The sequence below is a fragment of the Hirundo rustica genome, chromosome 1 (genome assembly GCF_015227805.2).
Source record: "Hirundo rustica isolate bHirRus1 chromosome 1, bHirRus1.pri.v3, whole genome shotgun sequence".
Classification (NCBI taxonomy): Eukaryota; Metazoa; Chordata; class Aves; order Passeriformes; family Hirundinidae; genus Hirundo; species Hirundo rustica.
The window spans coordinates 11,126,886-11,150,454 of NC_053450.1; the positions used below are offsets into that span (position 1 = coordinate 11,126,886).

Sequence of the window (23,569 nt, forward strand, 5' to 3'; positions counted from 1 at the left end):
AATTGGGAAGACAAGCACAGTTCTGAACACCATCGAAGGCTTAGTGGCTCTGGATTAGGAGTATGCAGAGAGAACTGAAAAAAAGTCTCTCAGAGGCAGGCTTTATTAGATGCATGGAAAAAATGCATTTAAATGAAAATAGTAGCCTATACTCCTCAATCTCTGCTACTTAACTAACAGGGTGAGAATGAAAATGTTATATATCCAGGCCTTTACAACTTATTTTCTATATTTCTGCACTCACTTTCTGCTTCCTCTGTACTGTTCACGTAGTATGTGTAAAACACCCATAGTTTGAATGCATAGTCTAGGTAAGGCACCTCTATTTATCATGAGATCTTTGTCTATACAAAATGTTAACTCTGCAGCCGTGGGAATGGAAAGAAAATGCTGCTTTTTCATGGAAAGTTAAAACTTTCTGTTTGCCTTCCTCCAAGAAGGCAGCAGATGCTCCTGGCTGAAGAAACCACCTGGATGGACATCAGTAGGTCTTTGGTGTTAAAGAGCTAGAGATATAGCAGTAAATTCTGAATGCCTTCTGAAGTCACCTCCGTATTAAACGAGCTAGGCATAAAATATGTGAGTCCCTTGTGGTTGTTTAGGTTCTTTGCAGTCTAATTACAGTATCTAATACAATCTGAATACAGTGTTCTGACAAAATAGTGAACAATTGTGGATTAACCCACATGGATGGTATTTGTAGCAGCAAAGCTAAGAGAAGTTTAAAACCAAACCTGATTTTAAAACAACCTTTGTTCCCTCAAGACACAAATTCTGTCCAGAAAGTGTTTGGTTGTGGTTTTTTTTTTTTTTTTTTTGTTTGTTTTAATAACTGCTCCGGGTGTGTCAGAATACTTGCCAATTAATTTAAAAGAATACAACCGCTATATGCAACCTAAGCGTACTAAACGTAAAAGGCGATGATGCAACACCACAGTACTCTAAGGCAAGGGCCTGGAAAACGGGAAAGACAAGCAAAACCTCATTTCTGCTGCCCGGCTAAGCCGCTGGAGCCTGGCGCGGCGAGAAGCCCTGTGAGCTCTCAGGTTGATTACAGCAGCTGTAAAGCGAAGGGTTTGGAAGGAGCGCCGCCCAGGACCGGCGCTCGGAGGTCGCGGGCGCCGCCGACCCGCTCCCCTCAGAGCGGCCGGGCGGGCGCCTGCGCGGGGCCGCCCCTCGGGCCCCTCCGCCCCGCCCTGCGGCCGAGGCTGCCCGAGCGGAGCGGAGCGGGGCTGGGGCCGGGCCGGGCCGGGGCGGGGCGGTGCTGCCGCCGCTGCTGGCGGGAGCTCGGCGGGGCGGTGCCTGGCGCGGACCGCCCGGCCCCACCGGCGGAGCAGCCGTGGGAGCGCGGCCCGGGAGACTCGGCCGCGGGCGGTTCTGGCGGCCCGAGCGCCGCGCCCTTCCCCGGCTCCATGTCGGCGTGGCTCGGCCGGGCGGCGCTGCTGCTGGGGCGGCCGGGGCGCCCCGCCGCCGTCCCCTCATCCTGCCTGGGCTCGCTGCGGGGCCCGCGGTGCTGCTGCCGCCGCCGCCTGGGCAGCCTGCGGGGCGGCGCCGAGGGGCTGCTCCTGCCGCGGGGTTCGCGGGCGCTCGGCACCCACCCCAAGAAGGAGCCGATGGAGGCGCTGAACACGGCGCAGGGGGCCCGCGACTTCATCTACAGCCTGCACTCCACCGAGCGGAGCTGCTTGCTGCGGGAGCTCCACCGCTTCGAGTCCATCGCCATCGCCCAAGGTGAGCCGCGACCCACCCCGAGCCCGGCCGGGGGTGGGAGCGCCGGGCCGGAGCGCGGGCTGAGCCTCCGAAGTTTGGGGGTCCTCCCACCCTCGCCCAAGCGACTCCTTCGGGCGAGTAGGAAACTCCAGCAGGAGGAGGCACCGACAGGCGCTCGCCCCTGTTGTGTTCGGGTAATTGGGTATAAATGAGGCACGCGACCTGAAATTTGGTTTCCAGAAGCATCCGTAGCTCCTTTGGGACTTAAATCGGCCCAGTGTGCCAAATCCTCGGTGGGTCTATCATCTCACCGGGTGTTTCAGAGAGCCACGGGTGGCCGTTTTTCGGAATGGGAGTAGGAAAGTGTATCTCATAAAATCCTCCTGACACCAGGGCAGCGGTAAATTGATTTCAGACTTCTTAAGAGACGCCGGGCTGCTGCTGCTCTGGGAGCCCATTCATGAGTTACACTTCCCTGCACTGAGAGCTGCCGGCGCTGCTTCTTGGAAGTGGCGGTTCTCATTCGGGTAGGTGTGTATGTGCTGGGAAGGTTTATCGATGTCTCTGAATACAGGGCTATGCAACATCAATTAAAGTAATTCACAGTGATTTTTCTCGTCTGATCCAACTGTTCTTGCCAAGTTGACGCTGTTCCTTAAATCAAAACCTCACAAAACCAAATCCTCTTAATTACAACCTCCTTACTTCTAGTTCTGATCCTCAGCTGTAATTTACAATCCCTATTGCAGCAGAGGTGATAGCGGGTACTTAAGAGATCAATGTGCATTTGATCTAGGCCTCTTTGTGACTTTGATTGTAGAGTGCCCTTGGAAAGGGCATTTCTGTGCCTTGTCGCTCCTCTGTAGATGTCTGGAAAAAAATTTGGATGGACAGAGAACACGTCTGAGGGTCAGCTGTAAAAGTGTTACTTTTGTGAAGAGACAGGACCCTTTCAGGTATCTCTTTGGCTTTGTTTTTACACACTTGCATACAAACACTAGTTTCTAGTCAGAGTGAGATTAGTTCACTTAGACGCCTCATTTTGGGAGCAGCAGTGCTTCTGTTTTGCAGACAGTGAATCAGTTTTATTAGTTTCACAACACCGAGGGTAGAATGCTTTGAACTAACTTTTGAATACTAACAATACTCTTTCCAAGTAAATCCTTCTCAGCTTCTGAAGGGTTCTTGCCATGAGGATTTTGTGTGAGTTTCTGTCTCATCGGTTATTGCTCAGGTTAAATGGAAAGGAGCTGTGTACTGTGTACCTGGAGGATTGTGTGGTGGATATCAAAGTAAGACTTCAAAATTTCAGTATAGCATCTCAGCGTTTATACAGATATAAATCAACTGATGGTTGTATTTAATACCATGTTGCTCAGATGCTGTTAGTTATAATATGGAAGTCTGTTGTGTAAAATGCTGTGACTTTCTGATGATTCAGGATTTAGAAGCAAAGTAACCAAAAGCATTAGTTTGAATTTAGGTATTTTACTGCATGGGAGATTATTAGTTGGTTTTAAGTTCATTCCACTAGTAGAAATTGCAATTCACTTGTGTCTGAAACTAATAAATAAACTTGCTGGAGAGGTTGTTTCAGCAAAATCTCGGTTGTGGGCTTAGTTATAGGTAAGGGCTGCACAAAGGGTTTTAGTGCCATTAGACCTCATCCTTGGAGTCAGATTCTTGATCTGCCCATCTAGCTTGATAAGACTTTTTTTGTAGACAACCTTTTCCTTTAGCCAGCTCCATTCATGGGATATTTTTACGAGACCGTAGCATAGTAACAGCTGTCAGCTTTTACTTATAAGAAATTTTATTTCTTCATGTGTTAAAAAAAAGAAAAATCATTACTGAAAAGGGCTTCTAGTAAGTCTGTTAAATAGAAATAGGAGAAAAAAGGCCTATAATGAATTTACTGCCCATAGCTGTTTTCTAGAGGATTGGTATTGAAAGAATTCAGATTTTCCATGGAGAAGAGCAGAGAGGTGTAGGATACATACCATCACTCTCAACGCTGTGGAGTGTCAGAAGAAAGCGGATAGAAGGGCTACACTTGGAAGAAAAAAAGAGACTTTTCTGAGCTAGATGTTTGTATTCTGTATTTAAAATGCTTTATAATGTTTAGAAAATATTTTGTGTGATTGCTCTTTCCTGCTGTTGAAATGGTGACTGTGTAGCAATGACCTGAATAGGTACACAGGTTGTGAGATGAGGGGAGAGCTATTTGTGCCTTGCTTTCTAGGTACTTTCTCCAGCTGACTAGTGTCATATTTGATCTTTACAAATCATGAGTTCAGTCAAGACAAAACTGTTTTAGAGATGTTGGGTTTCTTATCAATCTTCTCATTCGCTGGCAGCATGCTGTAGCTCTCAGCAGCTGATTCTTTGGCTGTCGTCACTGGTTGTACTTCTGTGTTGATTTCCAGTGGAAGTGATCCAAATGCAGCCTTCAAATTCTCTTATTTACTGCTTGCATAAATTCCCGTGTTTTGTCTGAATCTGAAAAATCAGTCTCTCCTTGATCATAAAATGCTTGTGCAGTTTTGCTACTGTGCTTAAGCTTGTTGTGTGCCTGTGATCTTTTCATAATTCTTTATGGAAAGGGAGGTGTTAGTCCATGCCCTTCTTAACACAGTCCTTATTGGGTTAAGTTTTGACCTTCTTCCTTCACTACCTCTTCTGTGCCCTAACAGACCCCATATCAGCTAGGGGAGGCTGTCAGCAATATGGGGAGACCTGGGCACATCAAGAACCAAATGGGGCAAGTTCCTCAGCCCATTCCCAGGCCTACCACCAGAAGGATGCAGTTCCACCAGCTAATTGCCCTAGCACGAAATATGACAGGACACACTATCTGTGGCCTCCGCTAATGGCAGAGGCTGCGGGGAAACCCATCCTTTGCTGCGGCTGCTACGCTGAAGGACGGTCCTCAGGTAGGTGAGTTGTAGCTGTTACCTGTAAGTTAGGTGAGTCTCTGAAGCATTTTTGTTCCTTAAAACATCTGTTTGTGCTGTAGTCTCAAAAACTGTAGGTGGGGAGAGATTTGTGAATATGTTCCTGCCTGCCATCACCCTGTCACCTGTATTACCTGGAGGTTTAAGGAGCTTCCAGATACTGGGCACTCGAGCTCAGTTAAGCAGTCTAGCTTATGAATAAACACTGACTGAAATTCTGCTGTTTGTTTTAGTGCTTCAGTAGACAGAGCTCTTACCTGTGAGCATGTGATGGCTGAGAGCTGAAAGCCTGAGTTTAAATTCATAGATGTGTTTTGCATAGTAGAAGCTGGGGGAATGCTGTGAAACTGAATCTTGATAGAGTGTTTCTCAGAAAATATTTTGAAAACTGTCCTGATTTAGACAATAATCTTCCTATCTTAAAATTTAGTCAAAACATCACAGAGCTGTTCTTTCTGAAGATAGCTGCAAATCCTTTCTCATCTAGATTTAGTTTTCTTTCTGCATTGAAGTATTTTAAGTATTTTGTTGTTGTTGTTTGGTTTTGGTGGTTTTTTTCCCTTTTGAACCTTGGAAAGATGAATGTATCCCATTTTCCCAGGAAGAGCTTCAAAACAAAATTTTTAAATATTAGCTTTTAGCTTTAAATTTCTTGAATCATGTCAGCCACACCCAGTTACACTAGATGGAGATGATCATGCGTATTGAATACAAGTAATTTGTATATTTCTGTTTTCGTAGTTACAGGAACACTGAAGTAGGAAGTAGGCTGGTTGATTTCAAATCTAATAGTCTTGCTTTCTGTTTCTAGAAGTGGTGCCCTGTAATCAAGGTTTAGTTTTATTGGCTTCAGGTAGTCAGATTTCTGTTGTTTCTTTCTTGCATGATGGAGATGAAAGTGTAAAATCTTTCAGAAAATAAGGAGAATGATTTAATGCTTCTGGCCTTCTATAGCAGTATTCCATTGACAAAAGTGGCGTTAGGAAGAGTAGGGAACCCCTTTCTTCAGGAGCTTATATTCAGGGTTTCTACCTTTAGTTTCCAGTGTATGATGCGAGATAATTCATGAAAGATGCTCTTGTAAGCAGTGCATCAAGCCTGGTAACGAGGAGGGAAAATACTAAAGGGTTTGACTTTTTCGGGTAAGAAATCCTATACTTGCCATTTTTGCTGTGTCTTTATTGCTTCCTGGGGGACACTTGGTCTTTTATGTGCTGCTTTGCGATATTCTTGAGCCCAGATCTACCTTTCATTAATATTACTAACACAGTGATTATCTAGGGCCTCTAAGAAATCTCAGGTCTTGACAGTGAGAGAATCCTTTATTTTCCCATGTGTTGTTGGAAACGTGGGAAAACAATTCCTGTTTTCCTGTCTTAGTGTACATACACATAAAATACGTGTGTGTGTATAATGCATAAAATAGATGTTTTTAGTATATAATATATGTACATTGAACACAATTCCTTGACAGCACCCAGTTACATTTATTTTTTTTGTGGAAGACTTGTGATATGATCACTAAATAAAAGGTCTTTTGAAGTGGAATTTCTTCTTCCTGTTGAGGTTATGTATTACCTGGAAAACATGCAAAAACACCATAGCAATGAGTCTTGACAGTGGTTTTGTCATTTAATTTGCAGGTTTTGGAGAATGCAGTATCTAGCTAGATTCTCTTTGAAGGCACTGGAATGTCATACCAAACATAATAATCTGAACAAAACTGTGCATTCTGATAGAAAACTGTTCATGAGTTCAAGTTACTGCATTTTTTTTCTTGTTAAAAATACCCAAAAACATAGCGTGAAAGTAAAAGGCTCCACCTCCTTGCATTCAGTTGGGCTGACAGCTGGTGCAGAATCTCAGAGAATTTGCGAAGTTTTAGCTTTTGTTGGGTGATTTCTTACTTTGGTGTCAGAAGAAACCTCACTGGCTTATGTTCTGATGTTAAATTTATGAGCTCCCCAGTTTACTAGAATAACTTAGGGACTGAGCCTGTGTGCCTCTACTTCCACAGCTTTACAAAAGTAAATTGAAAAGATGCCATGTAGTCAAAGACAAGTGGATTTCACTGAGGTTTTTAGACACTTTAAGCAAGTCTCCTGTGAAAAAGATTCTCTCTGTTGCTTGAGTCAGATGCTTCTTTCTAGTATGAACAAACTGGTTCATCTACCATGGTGGTTTAGAACCCGTTGGATTTTAGTGCCTCTTTTTGTTAGAACTGAATATGTGTTAACATGACAAAGCATAATTCCATCCTTCTGGAAGTACTTGTCTTGTTTGAAGAGTGATTCACAGTGCAAGGTTTGTGGTGAGGACTGCTCTCAGCCCACTGAGCTGGGAGAAGAGTTCCTGCTGTTGTGCTTTGACAGGTACCATGGTATCTGGTGGGAACGGGTCTCTCTTCCTCTCTCCTTCACAGACCCAGCATATGCAGGTGAATGCCACGCTGTGTGTGGAGCAATGCTATCTAGTTCTCTCTCCCTTGCTGTGACCTAGGTCAATAAATTTTTTTAATTCTAATGTTTGTTATTCTAGGAAAAGGTCTTCTGGCAGACTGCTGGCAAGTGTCTAATTCACAAATTTGAAGTGCCCTGTCAAGCTGGTATAATGACAAACTCTTGCCAGCCTGCCTGTGTGAGTTCCTTTATGCTCTTAGGCCCTTGCAGCCTGTACCAGGACTGTTACTAATCTCACTGCTGAGTCAAAAATACTGGGTGGTGGAAGAAATACAGTGTTTCAGATGGAAGGATGTGCTACATCTTCCTTTTGAAACTTTTTTTTTTAATATACCCCCCTCCTGCCCTGAGTCTTGGAGCCCTCTCATGAAGGCAGAGTGCAGAAGGAAAAGTGCTACTGAGGCTCTACTGATCATTTTCATGAATGTCTGTGCCTTATGATCACAGAATCATAGAATATCCTGAGTTTAAAGGGACCTACATGACTCATCAAGTCCAGGTCCTAGCCTTGCATGGGACACACTCAGTAATCACACCATGTGCCTGACAGCGTTGTCCAAGTGCTTCTTGAGCTCTCTGAGGCTTGGTGCTGTGACCACTTCCCTGGGGGGCCTATTCCAGGTCCCAACCACCTTCTGGGTGTGGAACCTTTTCCTAATATTCAACTTCAATCTCCCCTGGTAACTTCAGGCCTTTCCCTTGAGTCTGCTGCAGACAAGAGGTTGGTGTCTGCCCCTCTGCTTCTATGGGCTGAATAAGTTCAAGCTGTTCAGCCTGGAGAAGAAAAGGCTCTGGGGAGACCTTGTAACACATTCCAGCAATGTGGGGTTTATAAGTGTCCTGGAGAGGACTTTTCACAAAGACATATAGTGATAGGACAAGAGGGAATAGCTTAAAATGGAGGAGGGTAGGTTTGAATTAGCTATTAGGAAGAAATTCTTTACTATGGGGGTGGTGAGACACTGGCATAAGTTGTCCAGAGGAGCTGTGAGTGCCCCTTTCCTGCCAGTCCAGGTTGGATGGGGCTTGGAGCAACCAGGTCTAGTGGAAGGTGTCTCGTGGGGCTGGAACTAGGTGATCATTAAATTCCTTCAAACACAGACTATTAGGTAATTTAGGGGCTGAGGTTTAATGTCATACACAAGAAAATTGGTGCATGGTCACTCATGGTAAAACTATTCTGAAACTGCTCTCTGAAAATGTCAGCTGTAAATGTCTGCCTTTGAACCACCTTCATAAGGTAATCTTTTCTGAAGTTTATGCTTTTGCTGTTGTGGTTTGGTTTGCTTCCATATGCTGAAACTTTACTTGCTCACATAACTTAAAGCAGGTTCTAGTCTGCTTAAAAACAGAAATGTCATCTTACTGTTTTGCAGAGAAAACCCTGCAAGCAATCAAGTGGAGTTGGTGTAAAACCGACAGAAATCCAGTCTTAATATTTATAAAGGACCTTTTCTTGGTGGCAGATGCTCCATTATTGATTGGAAGATTTTAAATAATGACTGATTGCTGTTTTGCTTTTGAAAACTCGTTATAGCATTCAGGTATCCTAAACCACTGGTACCACTTGAGAAGCCAGCAGAGGAAGTAGAGTCACCAGAGACGACCAGTGAATTTGGTACAGTAGAAAAATCCCAAATGGAAGAGTGTGTTTGCTGGCACGTGCATTGTATGAGGCCAGCAGGCTTCTGGTTTGACAGACTTCCTGCATGCTTGTTTTGATGCATTTGGCATGTATTGCTCCAAGAAATAAAAGTACGCTGTTTTTGTTCTTTTTCATATAAAGCCTTCAGTGTCAAGAATTTCAGCAATATCTTCAGGTACTTACGCTCAATTTGACCAAGGTGTTTCAAGCATAGGTCTTTTGGAAACTGCTGCATTATACTGTAGTTTATAGTTAATACTTCAGAGATTTCAGATGATGAAACAGCTTCATTTTTTGAAGCAGCTCAGTGTCAGCTGCCTTACGCTTTTTTCTTGGAAAGTGATGTGCATTAAATTACACGGTCCAAATACAATGCAGAAACAATACTAGTAATAAAAAGTATTTAGTTAACTGCTTTTGCCCTTTCCTGCCGAAGGTAAAATAAGATTGCTTCAATTAAAATAAAATATTGCTCTGATTAAAATTTGTTTTGTCTTTTGCGTGTGTTTAAGCATGTGATGAATACAAAATAGGTATCATGCACAAATACTTTTTAAATAATGAATCAGAAAAAATATCTGAATCTTAAGCCGTTGTTCTTCAGCTATGTCTTTTGTAAAATAGTATATATTAAAGCTAAAAGGAAAATCTGTCTCCCAATAACTCTCTTGTCCAGTACAAAAGCTGCTTTTGATTCTGGGCTTTTTACCGAAGATCACTTGAAATGCAGTTTTTACTTAGAGTGCAACTTAAACCCTTGAGAGTGATAGATTCGAAACATTTAGATCTCCCTGCAACAGTCATGAATGAAATAGATCATGTTTATTCTGTGAACACAGAAGTTCCAGTGTGTAACCTCAATTAAAAGAAGTCTTCCAGTTTCTCTAAGAAAGAAATTATTTAAAGCTGACTCATTCAGCTGAAAACTCAACTTTATTCAGCCTTACTTATTATCTAATCATCCAAATATGAAACTACAGAGGCGTCTGTCTCCAGAAAAAAAAAATCCTTTCTAAAAACAACAAGTAAATGGAAAACAAAGTATATCATGCAAGCAGAATACTTAAAGAAGCTGTCTTGGGTCCCTGTGCTTTTGTTTAGACGTTTTTACAAAAATGGCTCATTTTGGGGAAAGCTGGACATGAATATGTGAGCTGCGTTGTGCCCCCCTTCTACTTTATCCTTAAATTAGCACGGTTATGTTTCAAATATTCTGAAAGCATGCCTTTTTGTTTCTGTTTTGTTGCTGTGTATGAGAACTTTCTTTAACAGTGAATGAACATGGAATTTTTTGGGATGTGACTAACTCATGCCTGAAACATGTTCCCTCTGAAATATGGGGAGCATTTTAAGGCAAAGCCCACAAAATACTTTTTTCAACCCAGCAGAGTGCATGTTTCATTCAAAACTGGAATATAAAACCATAGCTGTTTTTTTCCAGTGTTCATTTACTTAGGATTCTTAGATATTTATATGCTGAGTGTTGATAAATTACCTTCCCTTGCAGCCATGATATATAGTGATACTTGCTACTTGCTATACTTTTTTTCCCTGCATCAGTTGCCAGTTTCCTTTTGTATGTGATGGGCTCATCATGTTTATTCATTTTTAGTATCTTTGGAGTTTTTATTAAATTTTATTTAGACTGAGATACTTTTGGCAAATACCAACAGGTCATTATTTTTTTTAAATCACATTATTTTCTCTAGATAATAAAAAGGAAAACCAAGAACGTATTTAAGACTCTTTGAGATGAAGCATAGTCTGTTTCAATTCTCCTAATGGCTTAAAGCAATCAGAAGAAGCAGGTGGTCTGTTTTATTATCTCTTACTGCTTGTGTGTAGGGATAAAACCTTTCTCAATGCTCTTAAATACTTCATGGCTTTTAGGCATTTCCAGAATCAAAATATGCCTTACCATTTGTCAGTGATCCTGGTGAATGGCTTCTGCATGACCTGGGGGAAGGACACACCTTTGAGGAATCTTTCTAATTTCAAGAAAAATGGAAAAGTTTGAGACAGAAAGGTTTCTACAGTGAGACCAGCTTCAACTGAGAGGAGCCAGATACAACGTCCACAGTGGTCTGGCCTTCCCAAAGCTCACTTCTTGGAGATAGTCTGGGACCTGTTGTCTGGGTATGAGCACTTTCAAAACGTACTGGGAAGTCCTGAGGAGGGAGGGTTAAGAGACAGTCCCTGGTGTGGGATTCTTGTCTGTGCCGTGGACAGAGGTCTGTGCTTTGGGTTGTGTTGTATGGAAAGTAGTATTGCCACAAAGCTCAGGTCCAAATGCTTACTGGGAACAAACAAGTAATTGCTGCACTTTGAACTGCTACATTTTTCGTTTAGGCATTATCAGTTTATGGTTATTGTACTGTTACAGTAACTTCTTAAATTATTTTCAGTTTATAGCATTTGACTTTGTGCAGTGATCTGTCCCTGAGTGCTGGCCAGTTTGCTGTAACTTATCTTACGCTAACAGTGTGAATGTCAGTCTCCATGAGGCTATTATCCCATCTTTCATAACAATCTGAATTGGTACAAGCTGTTTGATTTGCTTTATTTAATTTTGTGGAAGACTGGAGTAAAATGTACATGGAAAAAAACAATTTCTTAAGCCAGCTGCCCTTTCAAATACCATCAGTTTGTATTTTCAGATTATAGATAACCTCTTGATCCAGCTGTTTCTTTGCTTCAGTTCTGGCAACAGGCTGTTTTTCACAAATTGCAAGTAAAGCTGTGATATTACAAACGTGAGGTTAACTGTTTCGCTCAAGATTGAGGTTTAAGAATTTCCAACTCGATTTACAGCCATCTTGTCTAATAAAGATTTTTGCCATACAGAAGAGATGAGAGAATAGCTTGAAACCCACCACTTCTTCCCCAATTTCATTGTGTTTATATTGTTTTGTGGAGTAAAGTAAATCAAGTAAATAGGTAGCTGCAAAAGTGATGGTGCTGTTATAAACAATCAGCCTGACCTTTTCCTCTTGCAAGTATTCAACAGACTTCTGATTCAGTTTGCCTTTCCCTGAGCAGAAGAAATGTACCAATGTGCAGCTGAGTTCTGATAAATCACAAATGGCCCAGGCTGAAAAAGACTGTTCTCATTGGGAATTATATGTGACCTTTTGTAAGTTTTTTACTCATTTATTGGATTTGCTTTACCAAAACGAACAAAAAAAAAAAGTCTTTGGATTTGTAAAGCTTTGACTGTTAGATTACATCTCAGGGTTAGGTGCTAGGAACCTATTGTATCTACCTTGTTTCCATGCTTACATCAGCTTTTGCAGTTGCACATTACTGTGGCTGAGTTTTACTGTAATTTATGTCTGATCCTGTGTTAAAAACTCAGTTAAAAAAAAAAAAAGCTCACTTTAATTACTTTTTCCCAGCCATAGAGGAAAAGCATTCTCCTGGGTTTCCCACAGTGGGTAAGAGCAGGCCTGGATGAGCTGTGGATGAGGAAATGTGTAATACATGTGACTTGGCTATATGGGTGTGGATTTACTGCTGGCTTCACCTCTGTTGTAGTAAAGAGTGTTCTGTTCTTTCCCTGTCCCAAAAACCTCTGGGTAAGAAAGGCTCAATTCTGCTTCCCATGCTAGCACTGCTGTTCTTCTCTGCGCCTGGCTGTGTACCTGACTGGGAGAAGTTCCAAATACATGATCAGAAGGAAAAGGATCAAATCACCCTTTGCAGTAACAATGGGACTTTAGATCACTTCAGGGTGCAGTTTTGTATTTGACCTCAGGTTCTACCTTTCTGTTTTCTCATGGGAAGTGCCAGGAGGTTTTTGTGCCTCAGGCAGGAGTCTGTTCTGGGATCTCTAACAGCTCATGGTGACTTGTGCTAGTGAGCATTCATCTCCCAGGTTACCTTTGCAGTTTTGGAAACTGCTTGCAATTACATTGTTTTACCTCAACATTTTTCTTGTGACTAGGAAAGGAGCTGTCTGTCCTCTCCCTTCCTCTGGCTCTCTATTCAGGATTATTCATCATGGTCTGAGTGGCTGCCCCCCACATCTCATGGTACTTTGCTTCAAGCACTGCAAAAGGCAACCTCAGCCTGAATCCATCACCTTCCTCGCTGCTGGAAGAGGGGCTGTGTAAACATTGAAGAGATTTTGCAGAAGCAGAGGGAGAAGAGAATGTGGGAAGGAATGTTAGAGGCACACTGTGATCGGTCTCCACTGCACAGTGTGAAAAGCTATAGGGGTGCATATTTCATTAAGATCTCCAGTAAATAGTGGCATTGCAGTATGTCACTGATGTGGGCAGTGCCACAGCATACTTCCCATTGCCATGGGGAGAAGTGTTAAATTAGATTCCATGTTTCCTCTCCTGTGGAAACAAAACCAGGTTATGCAGAAAACTCTGAGCTGAGGATTTGTGTTTGTACTTCACTAATTCTCAAGCTGATTAGCAGAACTGGAGGTGAGGGTGTAATTTCAGCACTAACAGGATTCTGCTGCCTGCTTACAGTGAGCAAAAGAACAGGTTAGAAAAACCTGTCAGTGGGAAAGGGGAAATGCATAAATTTGAAAACAAAAACTGTCCTAAGTAGCAGAACTGTGTGTTTCATAAACTGGCATTGGGTGGTTTCTGGGAAAGTTAAGAAGCATTGGAGTTAAACAGAGGGACCAGTTGTGCAGCTCTTCACAGAGCAGAGGTCCTGAAGCAGCTTTAGAGGGAGTGTGTGCACAGCTGGTGTTTGTAGGGGTGTGATGGGAACTGAAGCTTGTGTTGGCTCTACAGCTGGAAGCTGCAGGGATGCACTTTCAATTGAATTCTCCTGATAAAGGCCTCATGCTTGCCAGGGGCTGGAGAAACACTGACCAGGAGAAGGATGTTCCTTTTTTGTTTTGCAGAATAAAGGCCATTGGTTGAAAGAATAAAAAAGTGAGCTGAGTCAGAGCTGTTCACTTTGAGGAAGAGTAGAGCAGAGTAGCCTTTGTCTCTTGCTTCTTCCTCTGTATGACTTTATTTAGAAAACCAGCAATTGTAATATTTCGGATATTTTTTGTGAAGAGAGTGAGTTCTTTATTAGAACTTAAAATTCACGTGCAAATAAATTATTACGTAATGGAGCTGCATAACAACCCAGTAGATATTCCATACTCTTATAACATAAAAGCTAAAAGAAATATTTTAAGGTCAAGTTCCTGTGAAGTGATTTTATCTGTTTTTATATTATAATTATTTATATTATAATCCTTCCTTCATTTTTTTGCCAGAGAAAGCAGCCATTGCAGCTTGAATTTGACTATGCAGGGAGTCAGGGGTGTCAGTCTGGTTTCACAAATGAGGCTTTGCTGAGTTACATGGGGAAGGGAAGGGGGTATCAAAGTGATGAATCTACTGCACTACCTCTAGCAGCAGGTGAAGAGTTAAGAATAACTTAATTGCATTCTGTATTCATTAGGCATTTATATAGAAAGGTGTAAATTACTTGAGTGTAATTTATGGCTGAAACTTAAACTGTCAGTAGTTTCTTATGTTCCTTTTGCTGACAGGAATGAATAGATTCCTAAGGACTTCAAGGCAGCTCATACTTTCATCTTTAATGCCACAATGCAATGAAAAATTAGGAGGAATGTCATTACATTTAGTATGAGTCTGTAAGAAAATGGTTGATGTTCATTTGGTTTATCTGTCCTCTTTGTCTCTTATTTTAGGTAGCTCTATTAAGTCTGAGACAGATGAAAAGCAATGAACTCTGCATGCATTTAAAGTTATTTCAGACAGAAGCTTATTTCTGCAGTTGTACTTGCTTCCAAGGTCATCCTCAGGCAGGGAATGGAACTTTCTGCTTACAAGAGGGCTGGTACTTAGTGGTGTGTGATTCAATAGCAGTTTGTCTTCAGCTTCTGTAAAGATTGTAGTCGAGTTTTGTTGGAGTCCAGGGCATTCCTTTGGTTGCCCTGGAGGGTCAGGGACCTGGGCAGGGGGGTCTGGGACCCCAGCCCAGAGCTCAGAGAGACACTGGCTTTGATTTCAGTCCATGGGAAAAACTTCCTACACTGAGAGAAGGTTTACATGCCACAAGAATGTGAGAAATAGTAGTTTAGCTTATCACAGAATGAGAAAATAATAGTTTTAGGTTTCTAGCATTGAAGTGAATGGGGACAAGATGGAGAATCTGGGGCGTTGTCTCCTTCTCCTTCTTCTTCCCTCACTCCATTGCTTCATTGACGTGGCACAAAGTAGTTAGTGAGGATTGGGTCAAAGTAAAGATGACCTTTTTAGTAATAGTGATAGACATTGGTAAGAAATAGTAAATAAGAAATACGTAGTAATTAGTATAAAAGATAAGGACAGCCCAGCTCGGGGGGAGACGTGAGGAATCCATGCAGCTGCGAACATCTTGTCGGACTCCGAGAAAATTGTAAGATAAGAAACAATAAACGAAGTATGCAACCTTGAAAAATCTAAACCTGAGAACTCCATCTCTTCCTTCGGCTCGGCTCGGAGCTGTGCAGGGGAGCAAGGACCCTGAAACCACCTCAATGTTGGGGTAAGTCCCCGACAGAGTTTTCTTAAAGGAAGAGAATAACCCCGCCAAACACATTTACCATGTCAGCCCCCTGGCTGGTGCTCCTAGCTGCTGCAGCTGCCTGTGGGTGGTGGTGGCTTTGGGAAGGGCTGTTGCTCTCTGAGTGCAGGTACTGCTGGTGCCAGGGGCTGTGGCAAGTACAGCTGCTGCTAGGGCACAAACCCCTCTCAGTTTTGTGCCAGGGCAGTGGAGGAGGGAGTGCCCTGTGTTCCCCTGTGTTCTGCACAGGCTGTTGTCAGTGAACTGTCTCCTCTAAGGGGTTCTGCTGCTGGTTGCAGGTACCAGACTTGGGCTTGAGAGCCAGTGCTACTCAATGTTCTTAAAATCGTTTTCCCACTCACTTTCTTTCCTGGGGAAAGAAGTATAGTTTTGTGCAGGGGCGGGAAGGTCATAAGGGGGAGGAGGGACTGGAATAAACAAGCTTTTCTCTCACTACCTTTTCAGATTTCTTGTTAAAACAGGGCCGGGGGGGAACATAAATGAATAAAGGATATTATAATTGTACATATAACTCCCTAGCTATTTCATGAACTCTTCATGTTTAGACATCAGTGTTGCCTAACACAACTCTATTTAAAGGTGATGAAAGTCCTCTAAGAGATGAGATCTCTGATTATGCACAGAGTGCTGATAATTTTTGTTAACAAATCTTCTGTGGTGTCCCACAGAATTACTTTGCTTGTTCTTTTACAGGAATGTATCCCACTCTGATAATGCACAGATACCATGGCCTTGTTTCCAGTCCAGCACTGTTGCTGTGCTGCTGCTCTGCTCAACTGCAAACCCATGAAATGATGGGTAGATCCCTGGCTTTACTGAAACAGTTAAATTTATATATTTTGGATGAAATCAGTTGCACTCTGTTTGTTAGTCAGAAGGGCTCATCCTGTCTCTTTGTAAATCTAGTGGAAAGGTTGTTAATAATCCCAGGCAAAGATTCATTCATCCAAAGATGGAAGAGTTTGCTGTGCCATTGGGAAGTGTCCCTCCTCTGGCTCCCAGGAACTCCTTACAGTCCTCAGGCATTGAAATGGAGAGGGTGAGGAGGGAAGGCAGAGCCAGTTTCTTCTTGAGGGGATGAATATTTGGGTTTTTGAGGCAGAGAATTTTAACTCTGAAGATGGTTCTTTCCAGTCAGGGAATTGCTGTAGCAATTTGTTTGTTGGTTGATTTGTTGCAACAACCAAGTTTTTTTCTTGGCAGCTCTCAAGTACCTTCTTATCTTTTTGTTTTGTTTTTAAATGATAATATAACCATTTACTTCTGGAACACAGATCAGAACACCTCATTCTTCTTCCTGTTTGCTCTCCTATCAGTGTTACTATGTTTCTGGCACTTCATGCAAACATTTCAGCTGTTTCTCTGACATTCTCCATTTCTCTCTGAAGGAAACAACTCAAACTCTCTCTTTCTATCCTTATGCTGCATCTCTATTACAAGCTGCAAGTCCTTTCTGTGTTGTTATCATTTTAGCTGATTAACCCCTTGAATCCCAAGACAAGCATCTTAAGTCTAACCTTTATTTATTTATTTATTTTTATATGTATGTATGTGTGTGTATATATATATATTTTTTTTTTCCCCCAGCTGTGGTTTGAGACCTTTTTAAGCAAACTGCTGCAAATACTATTTTGGCATGAACCTGCTTGAGTGGAAATGCTGATCTTCACATTTATAAGGCACTGATGGAGATTGGGATAACGTGAAGGATAAAATTCCTCTTAATGATGAGGACAGTGATTGACAGTGATTTGAGCCTCTGGATACTTGTTTGCTTTTTATGCTTTCTTCTACATTTCCAGTCAGGGTTTCCACTTTAGGTCTCTCTGTTTTGTCAAGCATCTTTAAAAGGATATGAATGCTGTGCCACATTTTTGGAAGGGATAATAAGTTAAGTGTATTGTGTACTCTGAGGTCACTACAGGGAGTCTCTCCCTTCTTCTGAAGGGAGTTGATTGGCCAGGGAGCATGTTACATTCCTGCAAAGCTTGTTCAGCTCTTTGTCCAGCAGATGTAACAAAAGTTTCATATAAAGGTGATAAACTCCTGCTACTTCAAGGGTTTTCAGGGAGGATGATGCAACATGATCATTCTGTAATTATCTGCAATGTTATAGGGAGTATTAAAAAAATACTATTTGTATTTATACAGAATATTTATTTGGGCATAGTTACCTTCTCCAGAGTAGTAGAGGAGTTTTCTGTCACCTCCTCTGTCTGTTTGTACCAGAGCTCCACCCAGCTTTCCCTCTGCTGGGCATGTGACTGAAGGGGCTGACAGCCAGGTTTATATTTAGCACGGCGAAAGTCAGCATCCTTTAGTGCCTTAATTGCTGTAGTAACAGGAAACCACATGTGAGTTAGAACAAGTGATGCAGAACTTTTCTTTACTGTCAGCTCATGGGTTGTTGTTTCCCCATGTGGAATACTAAGGGAACCCAGCTGAAGATCAATGGGACAAGGTTTTTTAATTTTGCTTGACTGCAGTTTTGGTGAAAACATTGAGGAAGAGAAGAAGAAAAAAGGATGATGAGTAGGTGCCTTAGGAGCTTATTCCATGAATGAAGTCATGCATCAGAGTCAGAAATTGCTTTTGAGGATCCACCTCTGAACAAAGCAATAACATATCTCATTTTTAGGCTCCAATCCAGAATTTTGATTGTAAAGATCCTCTCATGAACTCATGTGCAAAAGAGTACCTCTTTTTAGTAGACACCACAATTGCTGATTTCTTGTTCTGTGTAAGTAATGTTTTTACTGTTTCAGTGATGTGTATCTGAATGATTGGCTGAAATAACCTCGACAGGCTTTTTGGAGGAAATAGATTGATGAATTCAAGACAAAACCCTCTGTAACTTCTACATTAGATACCTTCGGAGCCTAAAATGATGTTATAATAGGTCTAGATTGTTTATATTTTTTTTATTCCTCTTCGTGATACTCATTGTTTAATAATTAATTTAAACAATTCAGTCACTATTTAAAAATCTATAAAACACTGCTCATATTTTTGTCTCAGATATGGCAACACTCAGCAGTGGCAAGTATTTTCCTAGGGTAGCTCTGGCAGTAGTACTTGCATTCAGTGTTAGTGTTTCCTGCCCCTGGGTGACAGTAACAAATTCAGCTATAACATTTTATAGTGGTGTTAGCTGCAATTCGAATAAAACATAATACATGCCTTTAGGCTTGCAAGTTCTCCTGTACGCCAGTTCTTTAAAAAATCGCTAATTCAGAAACATGATGACAGTTTGCTGGGGGTTTTTTTTGTTTGTTTGGGGTTTTTTTGTTTGTTTGTTTTTTAATAAATGCACTCCCATTACCTGTTAGTCGGTTGTGGTTAGTTTGTCAGCTAAGAATAATAATTAAAACTAATTTGCAAGTACTTGGCTACAATTGGCAGGGTGACTTTAATTGCTGGGTATGGACCAAGTTGTGGATGATGGTATTATTTATATTGATGAGTTTATATTTTGCTCTTTCACCCCCTGTACTCCCCCCCAGGTTATAACTCTTTTTAAAAATAGTTAGAGAAAAAGATGATACTATAAATTTAAAAAATATCAAGAACAGATTTAAGAAGCATTTAATGTTTTTCTGCTTCTCAGACTTTGCTAATTCAGGGCTCATGACATGTATTGCACTTGAACCTTTGCTTATAACCTCATTTATGGTAATGAATGTCAGTTAGAAAATAGCAATTCCTCACTTCACCATTTCATTTCATTCCTTCTGCAGTAAGATGAATTCTGTGTCTTACTGAGTGCTGTGGTGCAGGATGAGCTGGTGAATGGCCATCATGAAATGTAATTCTGGAGTACTTTAGAGTTGTTTTCTTTCCCTCCCCCTCAGACATTTAAACTCTGAATTGTTTGATTCTGTCTGAGTTGAGCTCTTTAAATAGGGTTTTGCTATTTGGATTATTGTTTTCCTTCTGGTAAAACAAACAAAGGGTATATTTCCTTTGCTATACTTTCTGAATATTTTTATTGTTTTTTGCTGAGTCTTGAAAATTCAGATACTCGAAACAACTTCCTATGAATAAATACCCTATTCTGAAATATATTTTGCTATCTAGAATTTTTAAAAAAATATTTAAAGAATTTTTTTGGCTCTCAGTGCTTTCATATCTTGCAGAGTTTTAAAGTATGTTACGCTTTAAAGAGGTGGTATTGGAAGTGATTCTGTAAAATGTTTTTTGGCTTTTCAGCAACACTGGTTGGGTTTTTTTTCTGCTTTAATTGTTTTGCCTTCCCCCATCCCAGCTTTAAATCAATCTTTGGCCTCTGCGAGTAGAGCTGAGCTGGAGCAGCCCTTTCCTGCAGCAGACAGTGCCCTGTACCTGGCAGAGGCAGAGCATCAGGTCTCAGGGAAGTTGTCTTTGTGCTTTAAAGCCTTGCTTTGGTGCACCAGAGGGGACAGCTTTTCCCATGAGCCTGGTCCTGCAGGTACCATGTGACAGGGTCCTGAGCCTCCTGCTCTGACTTGGCCCTGCTTTGTGCTGGGGTGGGGCGAGATGCTCTCTCAAGCTCTGTCCTGCCTCAGGCTGAGAGGGAGCTGCCCTGTCCAGAGCATGTGCAGGATTCACCAGCACCAGTTATCTGAACTTTGCCGGGCAGACTTCTCCTGTCCCTGTCTCATTAATATGTGTAATCACAGATTTTTTTATCTTGATGAGGTAAGCTGTAAGTCAGGCATGCTTCCACGTGAGTTTACAAGACTCCCTTTTATAAAACAAAGTTCTTGCATGTGCAGCAGGAAGATGCCATTACTGGCATCAGCTCCCTGTGGCTGATCAGGAGCAGTCTGGTCTCTGGAGCGTGGTGCCACAATGCTGTCCCCAGTGACCTCTCTTGCAACTTCTGCCCTGATAGTGGTGAGGACTGCTTGATAAAATGCCTATTTAGCAGGAATCTCATGCTACTGAAACAGATTATGTCAATGATTAAGTAATTTTTGTTTATATTTGATTGCCTGGTATTTCCCTCTATCTTGCACAAACTTGTCTTTCCTCTAACCTCAAAGAAGTGTCCCACAGCCTCCCTTCTTTTAGGAACATGCCAAGGTAGTCTTTGATGCATATTCTGGAGGAGGAGCTGATGTTCTTTTTAGTTATTGTAACTTGGAACTCCCATTATTCCTAGATGGAAGACATTTTTATTTCTTTTTCCTCCTACCAAATACCCTTAATTCTTCCTTGTGGTACTAAATTTCTAAAATCAATTATGCACTGGGTTTTTTAGCAGTTTTTAATACTGTCTAACTAGACTGAGTAGAATGTAATTGTGTAGACTGACGGGTGCTATCAAACTCAATTGTAGTTAAATCCAGAGAACTGATGTTCTAGAGCTTTGTAGTGTTTTGTGACAAACTGAATAGTCCTTTGTATGCTGTACTGATACCCAAAACAGATGGAAATTATCTAATCTAACTGGCTGTCGTAATCAGGGAAAACTGTTGTTACAAATAAAATCGACCAAATTTAAAGTATCAAAATTTAGAATTTTATTGTGAGACAAAATATCAGTCTCGGAAAGCCACAATTTAAAAGGACATCACCGAGCCCGGGATCGGTGCCGGGTGAACACGGATATCAAGCTCTGCCAGCCTGGTATCCCCCCCAGTTCACAATTTTTGGTCTCCAGCCACCCTTTTTTATACACAAGATCGCGGAGTGAAGTCCGAAATTCTGACGTTATCCTCTCCGAGGCGTCTTCATTAATTATTCAAGTCCCGGTATCGGGAGTCTGAATAGACCGGTAGGGTGGAACAATGCAGCTGATGGCCGAGCCCGGGTGTGTCGTGGATATGTTAATTTCGGCGGAGACGAGTAGAGATATCCATCTGAAGTGATTATCTTGGTCTCCGGACTTGTATCTTCTTTTTCCGTTGTCTTTTGTATCCTTTCAGGGATTCCCGGCAGCGATAGTTTCTAGGCCCCCTCTCTGGTAATTCAAACAAGCTCTTTCTGTGTCCCTCCCACACCTTTCAGGCTAGGGATATTTTGTATTTTGTTGAATCCCCCCCGTCTTCCCAAATTAACCCACAAAATGCTAAAACAAAACCTAACTTCTAACATGCTACTTTATACAGGACTTATAATCATACATTCAGTATTACAATTTATATTCTATTAACATGAAGTAACTTCAGAGCAGATGTTACATTCCTTTTTGACGACCTGTAGCCAAAGCATGTTTGTGTCTCTCTCCTGGTAGTTAATGCATGTTTGTGTCTCCCTCCTGGTAATTCTTAATCATGTTATGTCTCGTGCTTCCCCCTCCCTTGTCCTTTCAAGCGAGAGGAATTCCTGCACTCTCTTCTGAGTTGCTTAACTCTGAGTTAACTCAGAGTTTGTTGGATTAAAATAAAACCTTACATTTATTTAGATGATATTAAATTTTATCTATCAACACGAATTAACTTTAGGACATATATCACACTGTGAAAAGATGTCTTCCTCAGGGGTAGAGTGTTTCCTGGAAATTTATGTTGTTACGGTTTCTTATCACAAAGTCCTTTGTATGGAGACCTGGATCTAAGAACTAGATGGGCCCTGCAGCGGGGGTGGTTTCAGTGGCAGTGCCACAGGAAGCCCAGGAACCACAGTGGTTTGGTGTGAGGGCTTCTCATCAGAGCAGAAAGCCATGGAGGGCAGCACTCTGTGACCTCCTGTGCTTTCGTTTGGTTTGGGTTTTTATTCTCTCCCTGGCATTCAGCAGGATGGAACAAATGAATTTAGGGAAGCTTCATCAGAAATGTGATGGTGTTGGCTTAGGTTGCCTGGCCACCCTCAGGGCATCTGGAGCTTTTGGAAACAGTGGCCTCAGATAATCTCTTTGTTTCAAAGTGGCTCTGATTTCCCCAGTGTTGTGAAAATTTACTGTCTCTCAGAAAAGATAGCCAAAGGGCAGTACTGGTGTATATAGATAGTTCTTTCTTTGTCCAGGCTTCTGTAAAAGAATTGCTTAACCTGTGAGAACAGAAGGAGACCACAGGAAAATGGGCCCCTCCCCAGTCCCAGCCTTCCTGAACACAAGCTGAAAATTCTGGTCTGAGGTTTTCTTGTTGTCAATACTTGAGGCTTCAGAAGATTGACCAGCCTGAGCTTTGATTCTATGAATTTCTTGGCATTTTCTAGGGAAGAGCAAAATAATCTATTTCTGTAGTATTTGGTCTATACTTGTCCCATTTGCATGGTGAGTACATTTGGTGTTCGTAGAGCTTAGGTGGTGTTCGTATTGGGCAGAGGGAGGAAGCACCTCTTCAGTAAATGCTAGAGCTTGAAAGTTGTTAAAGACCTTCAATTAGTGAAATTATTTTGGAAGTCAGTGTCCTGGTTGGCTGAATACTGGTATTACGATCTAACTTTTGTTCCTCAAAGGTACTTTAAGTGAATATTATAATTCCTTCTTTACAATAGCTTTGAATATATGAATGACTTGGATGCAAGAATACTCACTCTAGTCTGCAGTTCTCAGACATAGGCTAAAATTAGTCAGTCTGTGTTTGCAGCATTGTCTTTTCCATGTTCTTGGCTGCCCCAAGTAAAATTTGAATACTTGAGTGTTGTAGGTTCCACATTTCACCATTTTTAACCTGTGTCTGTAGAAGTTACCTCAGGAGAAGTATGGAAGCAATTTTTCAAAACTTCTGGGTTTATAATATTGGAAAATACTGGGGGAATGATTTTTTACTGTTTTAAAAAGGTGGTCTTATGCTCAATATCTACATTAAAAAATACACAAGAGAAACAAGAAAAAAAGTAGCTAGTTTTTTTTCTCTTGCTGCTGTTAAACGAGTAAATTGCTGCTGCATTCTGCACAGCATCTCTGATCACAACTGCATTGGTTTCCTGTAGAGAAAGTACTCTGTCAGGTTCAGGAGTGATGTCCTGGTCCTTGCTAACTCATAGTGATTTGAGTCCAGGATACCTGAAACATGCACCAAATGACCAGACTTAATCTGCTGTTACTGTTATCAGTGATCTGTATTTTTCTTTTTCTTATATTGCTCTGAAAAATACCTTTTGTGAGAATATAAATGGTAGGATTTGTTTTTCTGGAGGAAAGAAGGTTGTCTGCTACATGTTTTAGAGGACCGCTAAAAAAATAACATACAATCGTCTCTAGAAGATTTGAATTTTTTTAATTTCAGTGTGGTTTTGTAATTTTCAAATGAAGATGGTTGTTGGGTTGCTTGTGAAGTATGCTGTAACTTTGCATAATCACTTATACTACTGTAAGC

At 41.5% G+C, this 23,569-nt stretch overlaps 1 protein-coding gene across 1 annotated transcript in view; it reads left to right on the forward strand.

Moving 5' to 3' along the window:
• Positions 1-1,412: 1,412 nt before the first annotated feature.
• The window catches only part of TMEM65 (transmembrane protein 65), a 32,088-nt gene continuing 9,931 nt past the window's right edge, over positions 1,413-23,569 (forward strand). Inside the window, exons 1-2 of the mRNA XM_040067832.2 lie at positions 1,413-1,731; positions 8,661-8,741. Of these exons, the coding sequence (XP_039923766.1) occupies positions 1,413-1,731; positions 8,661-8,741 (400 nt within the window). The remainder of the gene's footprint in view (positions 1,732-8,660; positions 8,742-23,569) is intronic.